This window comes from Periplaneta americana, chromosome 11, assembly GCF_040183065.1.
Source record: "Periplaneta americana isolate PAMFEO1 chromosome 11, P.americana_PAMFEO1_priV1, whole genome shotgun sequence".
NCBI lineage: Eukaryota > Metazoa > Arthropoda > Insecta > Blattodea > Blattidae > Periplaneta > Periplaneta americana.
Genome location: NC_091127.1, coordinates 92,630,380 through 92,646,772, shown reverse-complemented (window position 1 = coordinate 92,646,772; position 16,393 = coordinate 92,630,380). Strand labels below are relative to the sequence as shown.

Genomic DNA, 16,393 nt, shown 5'->3' with positions numbered 1-16,393 from the left:
TCAGGCATAACTCCCTGTAAAGTTGATTTGAATAATTTCGAGGGAAAAATTGTTCTGGAGCCGGGTATCGAACCTGGGACCTTTGGTTTAACGTACCAACGCTCTACCACTGAGCTACTCGGGAACTGTAACCGACACCGATCCAATTTTTCCCTCTCTATATCCACAGACCTCAAAATGGGCTGACAACCGTCAAGCAACCAACTTCGAGTGCACACTAACTCCGTGTGACTTAAATTGTGGTTTTCTGTTAACGAACAGTGACGTGTATTATGCAAATCAAGATTTCAGGCATAACTCCCTGTAAAGTTGATTTGAATAATTTCGAGGGAAAAATTGTTCCGGAGCCGGGTATCGAACCCGGGACCTTTGGTTTAACGTACCAACGCTCTACCACTGAGCTACTCAGGAACTGTAACCGACACCGATCCAATTTTTCCCTCTCTATATCCACAGACCTCAAAGTGGGCTGACAACCGTCAAGCAACCAACTTCGAGTGCACACTAACTCCGTGTGACTTAAATTGTGGTTTTCTGTTAACGAACAGTGACGTGTATTATGCAAATCAAGATTTCAGGCATAACTCCCTGTAAAGTTGATTTGAATAATTTCGAGGGAAAAATTGTTCCGGAGCCGGGTATCGAACCCGGGACCTTTGGTTTAACGTACCAACGCTCTACCACTGAGCTACTCGGGAACTGTAACCGACACCGATCCAATTTTTCCCTCTATATCCACAGACCTCAAAGTGGGCTGACAACCGTCAAGCAACCAACTTCGAGGAGGTATTTGAGAGGCAGAAAGAAGCTGAAACTGGACCAACATGAAGCTGGTTAAGGGGTGACCTATGATGATAGAGTCTTCTAGGCTCTGAAAGTTTGTGGCTCATTTCCTGTAGATAGTAATTTTAGAATATTTAATTCTTTTAAGCATGATATCTCAGCCAAATATGGTGATACCAAGAAGATATTGGTGTCATTTTGAAGCTTGAAATGTCCTCTAGTGCCTGACAATGAGTAAAATAACATTAATATAGTTAATAATTATGTATGGATTTTTTACATGATTTATGCAACATAAAATATTAGTACAAGTTACATAAATGGTAATATTTAATTAATGTAAATGAAAGTAAAAAAATAGTTATATGTCAGGCACTCAAGAATAGTTTTAGCTATAAAACAGTGAAGAAACTGTGGCTCTATCTTAAAAACTGCATGAGCTCTCATGTTTCAAGTTGTATGTCAAAATTATGAACAAAATAATTTTTATAAACAATTTAGACATATTTCAAGGGATCTGTTCACTTCATCCTCTTTCTGGTACCATTCTCAATTGTATAAAAATTTTACAGAGCAAAATTATGCAAAACAAAATTTTTTGTATGTAAAGGTGTACATATACCTTAACTGTCAACATGTGTACTGAATGTTACTTAGGCAATAGAGTGCAAAGCAGCAGGGATTAATACAAATTAACACAGAATTTTAATATGAAAGACCCTAATTGTCGTCTTTAATGTTATTTCCATCTAGCGTCAAAAGTTTCTAGTAACACAAAAAAAATAATAAAGCGAAAAGTATTGTAAGGACAAAAAAAAAAAACGGAAGTCTGTTATATTTTCACTGATGCATTTAAAAGGCAACAAAAAAAAAGGTTTAGTAACTCCATGAAGATTTGAACTCGTAACCTCACGAACTGTTAGCTATCGCTCTACAAACTACGCTGAGAGTTTTACTGCAGTGAGAATGGCATTGTAACGAACAATGGTCATACTCCACTTGAGAACCTATTATATAGTATATAGTATTTGTGTTACAATATTCACTGTTTAAACACTCTGAATGATCTGTCTGTTTTAAATCTCGTATATGAATTATTTTCTCGGAAGATTTGAGTGATTAATAGTTGTGTTCTCCATTATAACTACTAGAAGAATATACACAATCCTTTGAATAAGCCTGGCTGTCCTGAGTGCTCACAGAAATACCCAATTCGAACTTAGTCTCTCAGACGCTGGCCACCTTCATTTAGATCAAGTGTACATAGTGTGTAAGCGATAAGTTCTCTCTATTAATACCTTATGACCATTGATTTTTTATACTTGAAACCTAAATTCTTTAAGACAGTGTGTAGAGAAGAAACACTCCTGTAGAAAAGATCCACATCTCGAAGCAAAGTTTGCAGCTTTTTAAATAGGATGTTCCTTCCATTCTTAATATAAATATACATATTGCCGGATTGCATCCTTCTGAAAGGCGTCTAAATTTATCACCCACTTTTCCACTTTCCTTTTCTTTCCTGGAATTTCAAGTCGGGAAGGTCCATCCTCTTGCTCATTCAATTTAAATTTCTCCTTTCCTATTTTAGCGATGGTGTTCTTTCCTCTTTTGAGAGCCTTCGCATTACTATTTACCATCTGTTGTACTGGAATAAGAGCCTCACCATTGTATATTCTTTCTCGAAATAGTCCCACACATTACAACCATTCCTCTCGCCTGACTAGTAAGAGGAGCACCTTTTCCACTACTTCTAGACCTCTTGCTGTCCCTTGTAGCATTTCTTTCCCCTTCTGAGCCTGTGGTTCGTTTTGTGCCGCTAACTACAGGAGTGATGCCTTGCGACATCATATAAGTGAAACACACAGACACTATAAATCACGTTACAAATACACTCACAACTAAATTAAATTTAAAATTAAATTCAAACTAATTCTACCTTCATTAACAACAATATACCAACGAAAACAACAACGATAGAACACCAATACTTGCTATAACACAATTACGAAAATTCAACACTTCCAAACAAAGCAACTGGCTACCACGTGCTCGCTGCGAAAGTCAGCAGCATCAGCGTTGTCATAGTCTCTGATTGGCTAGTTTGAGCGGTTGCCATGTTGATGCTTTGAAGCCGCTGAACTGTCAATACCTTTCTAGACTGTAGTATATCATTTTTCCATACAAAGAGACAGTTCATATTCGTAACTTGAATGTCTGATTTTACATTTTGATTATACATTTTATTGTCGAAAAGATACACAAAACTTCTTCATATTGGAAATTTAAATGAAACGGAAAATTTAACTATTCTATGTGACAGGGCATAGTAACGCTTATAAGTGGTGAATATTGACTTTGGAGACCAAATGGTCATTAATATATGTGATTCCCTTCTTGCCAGCATCATCTTAGTTTAGAGAGAAGAAACACCGCCTTGTAGCAGAAAATGGTAACCCAAAGAGCAAAATTCTGGGCAAGCAAAAGGGCTCCCTGAAGGAATAAAGCCCGAATTCGAATAGGGCTTTAGGCTTTAAAATAATAGTGAAGACAAACTATAAAGGGGAAACATACCTTGATAACAAATGCTGATTTTCCGGTTTAAAGGGCATGTGAGGGATTAGTAATAAGTAATAATTACTCATCAGCTTCACAGCAGGAAGGTCAAAGAGAAAAGTTTTGACATATCCAGGAATAAAGATGGTAAAAGTAGATAGATACATTAGTATATACCTTTTTGATGAGACTGATTGTATTGCACAGATCTAAGAAACTTCGAAATTTTGTTCATAAATTCACTGCAGTGGCATTGGATCTCGATTTAAAATTTTAATCTCGAAGACCGTGACAATAATAATAATAATAATAATAATAATAATAATAATAATAATAATAATAATAATAATAATACTTACTTACTTACAAATGGCTTTTAAGGAATCCGAAGGTTCATTGCTGCCCTCACATAAGCCCGCCATCGATCCCTATCCTGTACAAGATTAATCCAGTCTCTATCATCATATCCCACCTCCCTCAAATCCATTTTAATATTATCCTCCCATCTATGTCTCGGCCTCCCCAAAGGTCTTTTTCCCTCCGGTCTCCCAACTAACACTCTATATACATTTCTGGATTCGCCCATACATGCTACATGTCCTGCCCATCTCAAACGTCTGGATTTAATGTTCCTAATTATGTCAGGTGAAGAATACAATGCGTGCAGTTCTGCGTTGTGTAACTTTCTCGATTCTCCTGTAACTTCATCCCGCTTAGCCCCAAATATTTTCCTAAGCACCTTATTCACAAACACCTATGTTCCTCTCTGAGTGAGAGTCCAAGTTTCACAACCATACAGAACAACCAGTAATATAACTGTTTTATAAATTCTAACTTTCAGATTTTATGACAGCAGACTAGATGATAAAAGCTTCTCAACCGAAGAATAATAATAATAATAATAATAATAATAATAATAATGTTTTATTTTCGCTGGCAGAGTTAAGGCCATAAGGCCTTCTCTTCCACTCAACCAGCCTCACTATTCTGAGGAGAATGTAAGTATTAATTCACATTAATTTATAGACAAAGTTTGAACATGTGCTGTAGATATGGAGGGTAGCTGCGAATATATTGAATAAGCAGTCGTGGACAGCCGATAAGGGGTGTTCCTCCAGCTTGGGGTTGGGTGAAGAGCTAACAACCCGTCACCGTAAAAAACAGCTTGTTACGAATCCCTACAATAAGCATGCTTAGGAAAATATTTGGGGCTAAGCGGGATGAAGTTACAGGAGAATGGAGAAAGTTACACAACACAGAACTGCACGCATTGTATTCTTCACCTGAATAATTAGGAGCTTAAAATCCAGACGTTTGAGATGGGCAGGGCATGTAGCACGTATGGGCGAATCCAGAAATGCATATAGAGTGTTAGTTGGGAGACCGGAGGGAAAAAGACCTTTAGGGAGGCCGAGACGTAGATGGGAGGATAATTTTAAAATGGATTTGAGGGAGGTGGGGTATGATGATAGAGACTGGATTAATCTTGCACAGGATAGGAACCAATGGCGGGCTTATGTGAGGGCGGCAATGAACCTTCGGGTTCCTTAAAAGCCATTTGTAAGTAAGTAAAGTTCTGAATGTTAATGAGATAATCCAAGTTGTTACAGAAAAATGGATTAGTCATATTTACAGAGAATATAGAGAAATTGTTATCCAGTTTTGACTTACAAGTTAAATAACAAGAGAGAGATGGGCCATTCCGAAAAAGGATAGACTAAGTGAAATTGGTGGTAGCAGTATTAATGGTGAAAGTAATATTACATTCTCATCAGTAGAATTCGAAGATCCTCTCCACACTTACCTGTCATGTCTTTCTTTCATGCAATACAGCTTACATTTATTTTCTATACCAGGATCTGAACCAGAAGTGGACATCGTTGCAACAACTCACATCAGAACGTGCCACTCAGTTGGGCTCTGCACATGAGGTGCAGCGTTTCCATCGTGATGTGGATGAAACAAAGGACTGGATTCAAGAGAAGGATGAAGCATTGAATAACGATGACTTAGGCAAGGATCTACGTAGTGTTCAAGCTCTGCAGCGCAAACATGAAGGACTTGAAAGAGATTTGGCAGCATTGGGAGATAAGGTAAATTTATCGTGTTATAATCTTTTATTTTAGTAGTGCTGTCAACTGTTCTAGTAGGGAATTTAAATGTACTGTATCAGTCAGCTTTGGCTCTAAACAGCTAAGATTTCTACAAATTCTTCAAGAATGTGTATTATACATTTGATTACTATATTATAGTCCCAAAGATTGTATATATTTCTCTTCTGAAAATTTTGTTAAATTGACTTAAGGGGTCATGTGCACCATTGGCCTGTCTGCATTTAATAATATTAAAAAATATATTGCTTCCTAACCTGAAGTCCATTCTGAAATCTGGTGTAGTGTCTACATAATTCTTCTACAACATTAAACAAATCTTAGAATTAAAAATAAATTTACCTTTAACAGTTTACAGTTCATTAAATTGCTGAGTGCAGTCTGTGTTGAAAAAAAACTGTTTCCCAGATATCTCATAATTTTCAATATTGTCAGTCCTCTTTAAGATATGACACGTGGTAGAACATCTACACCATAGTCGTGGTACAACCACTGATGATGGGGGAGCACAGCCCCCGAAACATGTATGGTTTCTAACCAATTTTATTTATTTTATTATTTTATCAATAAATAGTGTTCAGACAACTGTAATAATTATCTCCATTATTTTGAATCTTAACTTATGAACACTGTTGTATTTCGACCTTCTAAGTATTTAATCATTGTTAGTCCTTTTTACTTCATTTTATTTACAATGAATGCCTTAACAAAATTGACCTCAATCACTTCAATACATGAGCGAGAAATATTTTTTCTGGATTTTTTTTTCCAATGAACTAAGAACACACACACACACACACACACACACACACACACACACACTCTCTCTCTCTCTCTCTCTCTCTATCTCTATCCCTATCCCTATCCCTATCCCTCTCCATCTCCATCTCTCTCTCTCTCTCTCTCTCTCTGTTTTTTTTCCCCCTCCCTCCCTCCATATATATATATATATATATATATATATATATATATATATATATATATATATATAAGAACTCATAAAGATATAAAAGTGATAGATGTCAGTTTTGTTCTTTCGTATGAACTATGCATCCTTGCAAAATTCCATTAAGTTGTCTTTAAAATTGTACAAGTTATCAGGAAAATGGTTTCATAAAATGCAAGTTACAGGAAGTGAGTGACAAACTGACCAAAGATGGTATATATTGCTGAATGACACATCCTCATGCTTTAGGTCACAAGTCGAGAAGGAGAAGCATTGGTGATAAAAAAAAAAAAAAAAGCTACTAAACTAAACCTCAATGGTGTACATGACCCCTTAATTCGTTCTTCCCATATAGTTTTCCATTGCTACTTCAGATGTTATTAAATGCCATTTCAGTTATACATTTTTCTCACATACGTGTTTTTTTTTTCAAACTTCCATAAAAACGTATAAATGAAGTTTTATTGTATTTCTCTTGTGTAATAGATTCGTCAGCTTGATGAAACTGCAAATAGACTGATGCAGACACATCCTGAAACTGCAGACCAGACTTATGCTAAGCAGAAGGAGATCAATGAAGAATGGACTCAGTTAACAGCTAAGGCCAACAGCCGTAAGGAGAAGCTGTTGGACTCTTATGATTTGCAACGCTTTCTCAGTGACTACCGTGATCTCATGTCATGGATAAATAGCATGATGGGACTTGTCTCAAGTGATGAATTGGCTAATGATGTGACAGGAGCAGAAGCTTTACTTGAGAGACATCAGGTAAGATGTTAAGCATGTAATTGACATTACTTATATTATTCTCGAATGTAGTGATAGGTATTAATATTTATACTTTTCAGAAAACTTATGGAATGCATTACAGGTTCACAGATGTGAGGAACAGTTGCAAGAAAGAAAGGTTTTATGTTCCATATTTATCTGAATACAAGATGACCCCGAATCCAAAATGACGTTCCTTTTACTCTCTTGTTATATGATACGAATAGATGTATTGTGATACAAAAAAGTCAATATCGAGATTTTCGCATAAATACAAGTTTTCAGTGGCCCTGATATCGAAAAAGGTGTTTTGAGTATGCAGTCTGTTCCACTCTCTGCTTGTGGATAATAATTTCTTCTAAACTTGGATAGATTTTCATATTCAGTATCCCAAAGTCAATTTATATATGAATGATACATATGAAATATAATAATTTCTAGTAAAAAAAGTCTTCGAATCTCCCTTTGCCCTTTGAAATCATATGTACTCTAAGATTCATCAAATTGTTTTCTTTCGTGATACTTGGCTTAGGATAATAACTGATAAGTGAGATGGTGAAGTGTCAAAAAAAAAGTTATGCTAAGTGCAATTATTACTCACGTAATTCTTTTTTTTTCCTTCTTCTTTTTTTTTTCTCTTTTTCTTAAAATTCAAAGGCAAAAATTAAACGAGGTGAGAGTTACGTGATGACTACAAAATATCGGGAATAAACTGGTCATAAATAATATCAAATAATGTATGTACCAATCAAATAAATTATTTACTACTAAATAATTATATTCCATTTCATTAATAATTATGGGCCTTTTATGGATTTTTATTTGTATTCCTGTGTGTCAGTTCTAAAGCTGTTAGTCTGATCTAGACTAATTTCGGACTCACTGTTGCCAACATAAACATCCTGGTGTTAAAATTCGCGCGTAAAATGTTCGTATTAAAATTAACTTGGCTACTTGGCTTGGCTTTTCGAGGGCTGGACTCTGAACAGGTCCTTGTACTTAGGTTTGCTGTGGCCCATCGTGCACCCTACAGAGTGTCTTAAATTAATGTGTACACTCTTTGAAACACTATATCTCAGCAATGATCTCAGACAGATAAACTGCTTTTGCAATTTTATACCCTAAGCCCATACATGTTCAAAATGGCCCCTTTTGTCACAGTGCAATCCCAACAATGTAGAACAGGACGACACACCAACTGGATTGTTGCTAATGGAATAGCATTACAGGCATGTTCAATCTGATCTCTCAGTTCCTCCATTGTTTGTGGTTTTGTGGCGTACACTATGTCCTTTAAAGCTCCCCAAGGTAGAAGTCTGGAGGGGTTAAATCTGGAGAGCGAGGCGGGAACTCTGTATCACTTCCTCCTCTTCATCCTATCACATTTTTTATTGATTGTGCGATTGAGAAAATTCCTCACATTGACGTGAAAGTGAGCTGGACCCCATCCTGTTGAAAGTAATATCCCTCTCCATTGTCAAAGAAATCATTAAGACATGGAATCATGGTTTCCAATGTTTGCAGGTAAGATGCACCTTAGACAGTCCCTTCGAAGAATCATCCCTTTGGAAAGACAACCACCCCATACTACTAGTAGATTGACAGCCTTTTCTTCAAAGATGTTTGGGTTTTCGTTAGCTCAGTACACAAATTTATGTCAGTTAATTGTGCCATTAAGTTTAAATGTTGCTTCATCTGACCAAACATATCTTGAAAATTTTCCCTTTCGTCACACATGTCAATGAATCACTTATAGAATTGGAGTCTCCTATCTGAGTCGTTCTCCTTTAGTGCATGGGAAAATCTCAGAATGTAAGACTTCCATTTTTGAGCTCGCAAAATTCTATGAACACTGGATTTTTCGATACCAATCTCACGAGAACATTTTCTCACAGACTTCTTTGGGTATTGTGCAAAAACCTGCATCATTGCATCAACACTTGCATTATCGGTGAAAGTTCTCTTTCTTCCACACTGTCCTTCCTTCGCATCTTGCACTGTTCCATAGACTTCAAACTTGTCTTGGATTCTTGTGGTTATTAACCTTGGTGGTGGTGGTCCAAATTCAACTCTCCATCATTGAACCTCAATGAAATTCTCCACTCTTGTGGTTATTAACCTTGTTGGTGGTGGTGATGGTGGTGGTCCAAATTCAACTCTCCGTCGTTGAACCTCAGTGAAATTCTCCACTTTGCAATAATATTTCAGTACTCACTTATGTTGATCGAATGATTATAGCACCGCTGCCACGTTTTTGTTTATAATGCCATGAACAGATGAATGTATTTGTACGTTTTCCACTGCCTTCTGAATCATAAACCACAAAAACAGTTTATCTGTCTGATTTTGTTGCTGAGATATAATGTTTCAAAGAGTGTATACATTAATTTGAGTCACACTATATATACTGTATATGCGATGATTGTTCAAGTCTGACTGATGGCATGGGTGACATTCGTGAATCTGTTTCTGACAGGTGGACTATCCTGCCTCAACTCTTATAGAACCAGGTCCCATCTGCATAAAAGCAGCTTTGATAAGCTCAGAGACTCAAGCCCTTCCTACATCAGCAACAGAAATCGATACTCCCACCAAGACTATTCCAACTTGTGTTTAACTATTGCAGATAGATGAAATGAGGGAAGGATGTAGTGTGTTGGTGCAATGATAGATAAAAAACTCCGAGAAAAATACTCTGCAATGTCTGCTTTTTACACTACAAATTCTATCACTACTTGGCCAGGAATCGAACCTGGGTCACCTGGATGGAAGACAAACGTGCTATTATTGAGTCACAGACGTGGCTATCAAAATTAACTTGTTAAATTCGAAAATAAAATAAAACGTGCTGGTATTACGAAAAAAAAAATTAAAACTTTCCTGTATTTTACACTCCATTGCTTTCATAAGATGACAATCCCAAATCATCTTTCGTGCCATCAGAGGAATCTTCAGTGTTTTTTGTTACAGAAGGTATGGATAATGATTTTTTGTATTTGCATAATCTTATGTGAAGTGATTCTCTGAGGCATCCATTGCATTTGCTTTTCCTGTATATTCTAAGTGCTTTGTGTTGAGTCCTTCTGTGATAGAGCTCATTCCCTAAGAATACTTGCTCTCTGTTGCGAATTGCTTGATATTGCCTCCTTTCTTCATAGTGAACTACTGTATGGAGTTACAAAGAGATTTTAAATCTTAAAGGAGTGTTCGTTCACCTTCAGCCAGTTTAAAAATTATATTTGTCAAGACTAAAAGCCGACATCACGACATTTCACATCCCCATATTAAATATAACTTCCCATTGGCATTTGAAGGCCAAGTGTCTTTATACGAAGGAAGCATGATATCTATTTTATGAATCTACTGAGCTAGTTTGTAAAGATCTTTGCATGGATAAGTAGTAATGTAAAATTATTTTTCTGCAGTCATGTCATCATGATCTATTTCACAGCACACCTTGATGTAACCTTGTCTGTTTGTATACTGTGATATGGGGTGTTATCCATAATCACTGCAGCTTGAGAAGGGAGGTTTGTATTTCCTTACTCTACTTCTCGAAATTGACGGGGTTCATTTGACCATGGTAGTCACCAGTAGATGTAGGCCTACCTGCATTATAGATCAATTCGGCATTTTGTATGAAACCGTTGCTACTGTCCGTATGAACAATTTATTAATCTGTTTTTAACATTCACTTCCATATGAATGCCAATATCACTATCTTCTAGTGAGCATTTTCTGAAGATCAAATTATTGTCGATTCACCTTTTATCCAAGTAAACCAGCTCAAGACAAAACTCCCTTTAGTGCCGAATTTATCCTCAATATTTTTGTCGCCAATTCAAAATATCAAATCTCTTTAGTAACACTTTCCGTTGACTTCGATACGTATTCCATTTAAATCTCACCCTCTTCATCAAAACTTTGGAGAGATGACCTACCAAATGGAATAATGGGCAACAGTTTCGGCACAGTTGAAATCTTCTTCTCTTGTAAGTAGATGTGGTGTACAGTCCTGCGAATGAAGTATTGATCACAGTCATCTACTTGCATTGCCGTAAGACGTGCTCTGGTTTTGCATTTTTTCCAGGAATTGAGAGGGGTTTATTAGGAAAATTTGCTTTTCGTAATTTATTCTCTTTACGTATATTTATTTTTATTGCAGATTGCGATTTTTTGCAATACAATGCTGCCCTTATTGTTGTATAATTTATAGGGAATTAAAAAGGATTAGTTCTAGCGTAATCTTCATCCCAGCACTGATAATTTTGCAGATCTCCGATTAGATCATTTTCTTATTCCTTTTGGCGGCATATTCACATAACTTTCTTTCCAAATAGCATACTATTTTTATTTAATCAGTTAGTCACAATCACAATAAACACAAGAAGAAAGCAAAGAAAAACGTAAATACTCGTACATTCACTATAATAATATAGCACACTGGCCTTCTGGTTGAGCAAGTGTTTTCTGCACGAATGCTAGTCACCCCTACCCACAGCTAACTGTACTGAGAACCTACCCCTCCCGTCCCCAGCTCTCAGAGTTGCTTTGCTGCTGGCCGGACAGTACTTGTAAGTTTAAACAATCTACATTACAGCACAGATTGATTTCGCAATAAAACTTTCGGGAGAGGGGGGACATATTAAACAGGTCACAAATAATCGACATACTTGGCAGAGTGATGTGTGTTTAACATTTTGTGTGCCAATCCGATTTTGGCTGAAAGGAACGCTTAACTCTTATAACTATCTAATAACAGACTTCCATTTTATTCTGTAAAACAACAATCAAAAGTAAATCCTGATCTGCCTGAAAACAACAATATTCGGATGGAGCAAAAGATAAAACCTGGGAAATTTTTTTACTAATCCCGAGATAATTCCCCAAAGGTCATGTAAAACAGATCATGGTTGTTTGTCAAGCCACCTGCACAAAATAGAAATTTCCCATACATCTGTCTCTGTATTTTGTGATGCAAATGAAGAGATGAACATGGAACTCGTCAAAAGATGCACAGCATTGCTACAAGAAGAAAACATTGTACAGTTGTCATAAGAAAAAGTAGCTGCTCTCTAGAAGCAAAGTTCCCTTCGGGTATCTTGGCTACAATTTGGAGACAAGCGATGTTACATGTTGTTGGATTATGTTGTCTGATATGTACAGTTATAATTAAAGTATTCTGTGTGTTACTTGATAGCATAATTGTAGCGTTCCAGCCGGTATTCGTGAGGTCCTTCATTCGAATACAACCTAGTGCTATACTGTTTTCGCTGTAAGAAAAATCCTAATGTAAACATAAGCACGTTGTCGTCATACCCCTGATTGGCTCTCAGTCGAAACATTCACATGACGCAGGAAAATATAATTCGTATTTGGAAACCATAATCTTGTATTACTTGAAAATAAAAAAATTGAATTCTAGTTGTTAAATACGATGAAACATGTAACTTTACTCATATGTAAAATGCTATGTAAAAGAAATGTTACTTTTATATTTTGTTATGTACTATGAACGCCGATGAATACAAACAGTAATACTGAGGTAGTCTGTTCTTGTAACAAGCTGGTGTCACTTGAGGTCGCAGTTGTTCACGTAAGCACATGGTACTGAAGTATGGCTTCTGCATCCTCGGTGTGTGTGGTTATTAAACATAAGAGTGGAAACCCTCTCAAAAGCAGATAAAAACAGTCCTAAATGTATATAAAAGTTAAGTGAGTTGAATCCAATGATATCTATTCGGAACAAGTCAATCAAACCGCATGTTCCAGCTGGAAGGGATAACTGATGTAGTTGTGGACCGTCTCGTCATAAATCCTGCCGACGATCTTTGTCCGGCAGCGATTGACCTTACACCTAAGATTAAAATAATTTAATTACAGTAATTATAAAGTATATGTTTCCTAAGCAAACCAATGTATAGTTGTGAGGTTAGGCCTGCTTCATGAGTAACGGGAAATATTTAACATGAAACAGAATGTACAACAGTAGGCGGGAACACGTACTGAGAATCTATGGCGCTGAACAGTGGCCAATGAAGCCTGACTTCAGTCACGTGCTATTGTTTACATTAGGATTTTTCTTACAGCGAAAAGATTATAATGTTCTTTTTTGTTTTGTTTTTAAGAGAGAGAGACAAAATATACATAATTCCTCCTTTCTCTTTTATGATTATTTTAGTAATTAACATCAGGTTTATGACTGTATTATGCCATGACTTTGTCATTATTTATTATGACATTATGGCTGCAAATGGAAAGAAACAAAAAGATTTTATTCTCAACAAAATATCTTCCGTGGCATAAACAAAACAAACTTACTGGCGTCTGCCTTAGAATATTCAAACAATTAAGCATTCAAAAAACGAAACAAGGAGCCAAGATTCAATATTTAGTCTATCTTACCCACATCTCGATCACATCTTGCAGTCGAGTGGGCATGGAATCGACTAGAGTCTTTTCAAATAGCGACTGTTCCCAGACATGACATTCCAGGCATCCTGGACATACATAAGTGTTCTGCCCATGGTCTTTCACTGCAAACCCAGCATTTTTCGATCTTTCCTATTTTCTGCTTTCATCTTAGTTTCCGCATATGATCCACATATCTTAATGTCGGCTATTATTCTTTTCAACCAGTGACCCAACCAATTCCTTTTTCTCTTTCTAATAAGTTTCAGCGTCATTCTTTTTTCACTCACTTTTTCCAACACAACTTCATTTCTTATCCTGTCTGTTCATTTCACACGCTCCTTTCTTCTCCACATCCACATTTCAAATGCTTCTATTCGTTTCTCTTCATTTTGTTGTAATGTCCATGTTTCTTCCCCATATAATGCCACACTCCGCACAAAGCACTTCACTAGTCTCTTCCTTAGTTCTTTTTTTCCAAATATCCGCAGAATATGCTCCTGTTTCTATTAAAAGCTTTCTTTGCTCATGTTTGCAGTATTTCTTGGGAAGGATAAATGTGGTAACTTCCCGTTTCTTTCCACACACCACTGTTTCTTTTGCATCTTATTTAATCCTAGGGGGGCCAAGCATGGAGATGAGAAGAGTGGATTTGACTAATTTGCCCCTCCAGACTTCACCGAAATTCACCGCAAGGGTTAAATATTAGTTTTATCAGGATTTTTGACCCGATCAGAAACCGGGAAATCCCAATTAGCCTTTGCCCCCCCCGCATCCTGGGCTAACTTCTACAAATCATCAGAAAATCTTAGAGAGGGGAATTGGGTCAATTTTTTCGCAAATGTTATTATACTTGTGCTCTCGTAGTTTAGTCGGAAGAACATCGGAATTCAGATGTCAGCATAGCTCAGGTTCAATTCCTAGTCACTCCTTTTCATTTTATTGTGTTGTGAGATAGTATAATGTAATCATAAAAAAGGAAAAACTAACACCAGTATTATGCAACTGTATTGTTCCAAACCTAATATTAAATTTATGTTATTTATGTCGCTAGAGAACGATAACAATATAAATGACTTGAATATTATTTATACAGTATCACTAAAGAACGATAACAGAATATAAATGATAAATATCGGTTTGTTTAATTAATATAAGATATTATATAATACGTTAAAACCTTCTTAAAACGTACCCTCTATAAAAAGGAAACCTGCACAAACAAAAAATAAATTTTGGAATAGAATGATTTCCTATGTAAAATAATACTTTAAAACGGAAAACTGCCTAACACGAAAACGAAATCATTTTTGGGCACCATTTACGTAAAAAAACCTGGCTAAAATGGATAATTTAAAGTGTAACTGTTGCTAAATTCTTTCAAACCATTTTTAATTTTGCGATAATACTGTACGAAGCATGACATATTTTTTTTGTGTGACTGTACATGGATGGAAGACTCGTTATTCTTTGTCAGGCGTGGGGGTTGAAGCTTCTCTAACCATGTCACTATTCTGTGCTTATTGTCAAGGACCGGGGCAGGTTACTGACCTGTACTGTTACATCTTCCAACCCTCTTGCATTTTCTGCCATTTATTCTCAGTTTTGTGCTAACAAGCCAATACAGTGATAAAGGACAGTGGGAGTAGAATAAAACTGCGAATAATTGTAGTGTAGTGTCAATTTAGTTTCACATTTCCGTTTATTCTGAGTTTTGTGTTAATATGCCAACACAGTGTTAAATAACAGTGCGAATAAAGTAAAACTGTGCGATTTAAAATAAAAAAAGCCTAGATGACCAGTTCTATCACGGAAGAGTGGCTTCATAATTTTAATGGAGCAATGAAACGTCAAGGTATTAAGGTCATACTGTTTTTAGACAATGCTACCTGCCATCCAAGGATTGATTTGTCTGACGTGAAGTTAATCTATTTTCCATCAAACACAACTTCAGTCACACAACTGATGGATCAGGATGCAATTTACACTCTGAATTGATGCAGGAAGCGAAGGAAATTCTACAATGTTCCCGTCAAAAAAAATCGCGGCAATGCACTTTAAAAGAAATGTGGGGCCAAGAAACTAGGACGCAGAGAGAGGGAGAGAGAGAGAAAGGCTGCAATTACGTAAGTTAATAATTATGAAAATAAAATTCACTTTGCATGTACTCTAGTAACTTTTATTTCAAATTACTTCTTCATTGTGTTCTTCCTACAGTGATGATAATGGAATAGTCTATTCTTAGCTTTGCCAAAACTCACCCCTTTGTAAAACGAAAACCTGTGAAAACGGAAAAAAAAATTCTGGAACGATTGTGTTTCGTTTTAGGGAGGTTTTACTGTATATAAGTAATTATTTAAAGGAGCAGTCCGCAATAAAATTCGAAATTTTGGTTATATTATAGGATGTTTACCTAAGTAATCCTTAGATTAACGGCATTTGTCTCATCTCTCTACGCCTTAAAGTTTGTGAAATATTAAAGGTGTTACTGCAAGCTCTGACATCATAACCACTGATCGCTTCATAAGACTGTGTTGTAGTTCAGTTTGACATACAGTGTAGAATGAGTAAATACGTATTCATATGTTACAGTCAGTTATTATTAACACACTTAGGACCTATCACATCCGTATACTGTAATAATAATAATAACTTACCCAAACTCTATCCCACTTAAAATCGCGTGTACAATGCATTTTGTTCCATTCTGTGATTAGAACGACTTGGTCTGGTAAGGGTTCAAACTGGGAAGGTTTAATATTTCGATCAATTATAATCTAAGTCAACGCCTTCACTGAGTGAGTGAATGTATTTGAGATGT

At 36.3% G+C, this 16,393-nt stretch overlaps 1 protein-coding gene across 7 annotated transcripts in view; it reads left to right on the top strand.

Moving 5' to 3' along the window:
- Nucleotides 1-16,393, top strand: part of alpha-Spec (alpha spectrin) — a 333,133-nt gene that overhangs the window by 174,823 nt on the left and 141,917 nt on the right. For all 7 annotated transcript variants that reach the window (XM_069839770.1, XM_069839771.1, XM_069839768.1 and 4 more), the window contains exons 21-22: nucleotides 5,193-5,429; nucleotides 6,880-7,161. In XM_069839770.1, the coding sequence (XP_069695871.1) occupies nucleotides 5,193-5,429; nucleotides 6,880-7,161 (519 nt within the window). The remainder of the gene's footprint in view (nucleotides 1-5,192; nucleotides 5,430-6,879; nucleotides 7,162-16,393) is intronic.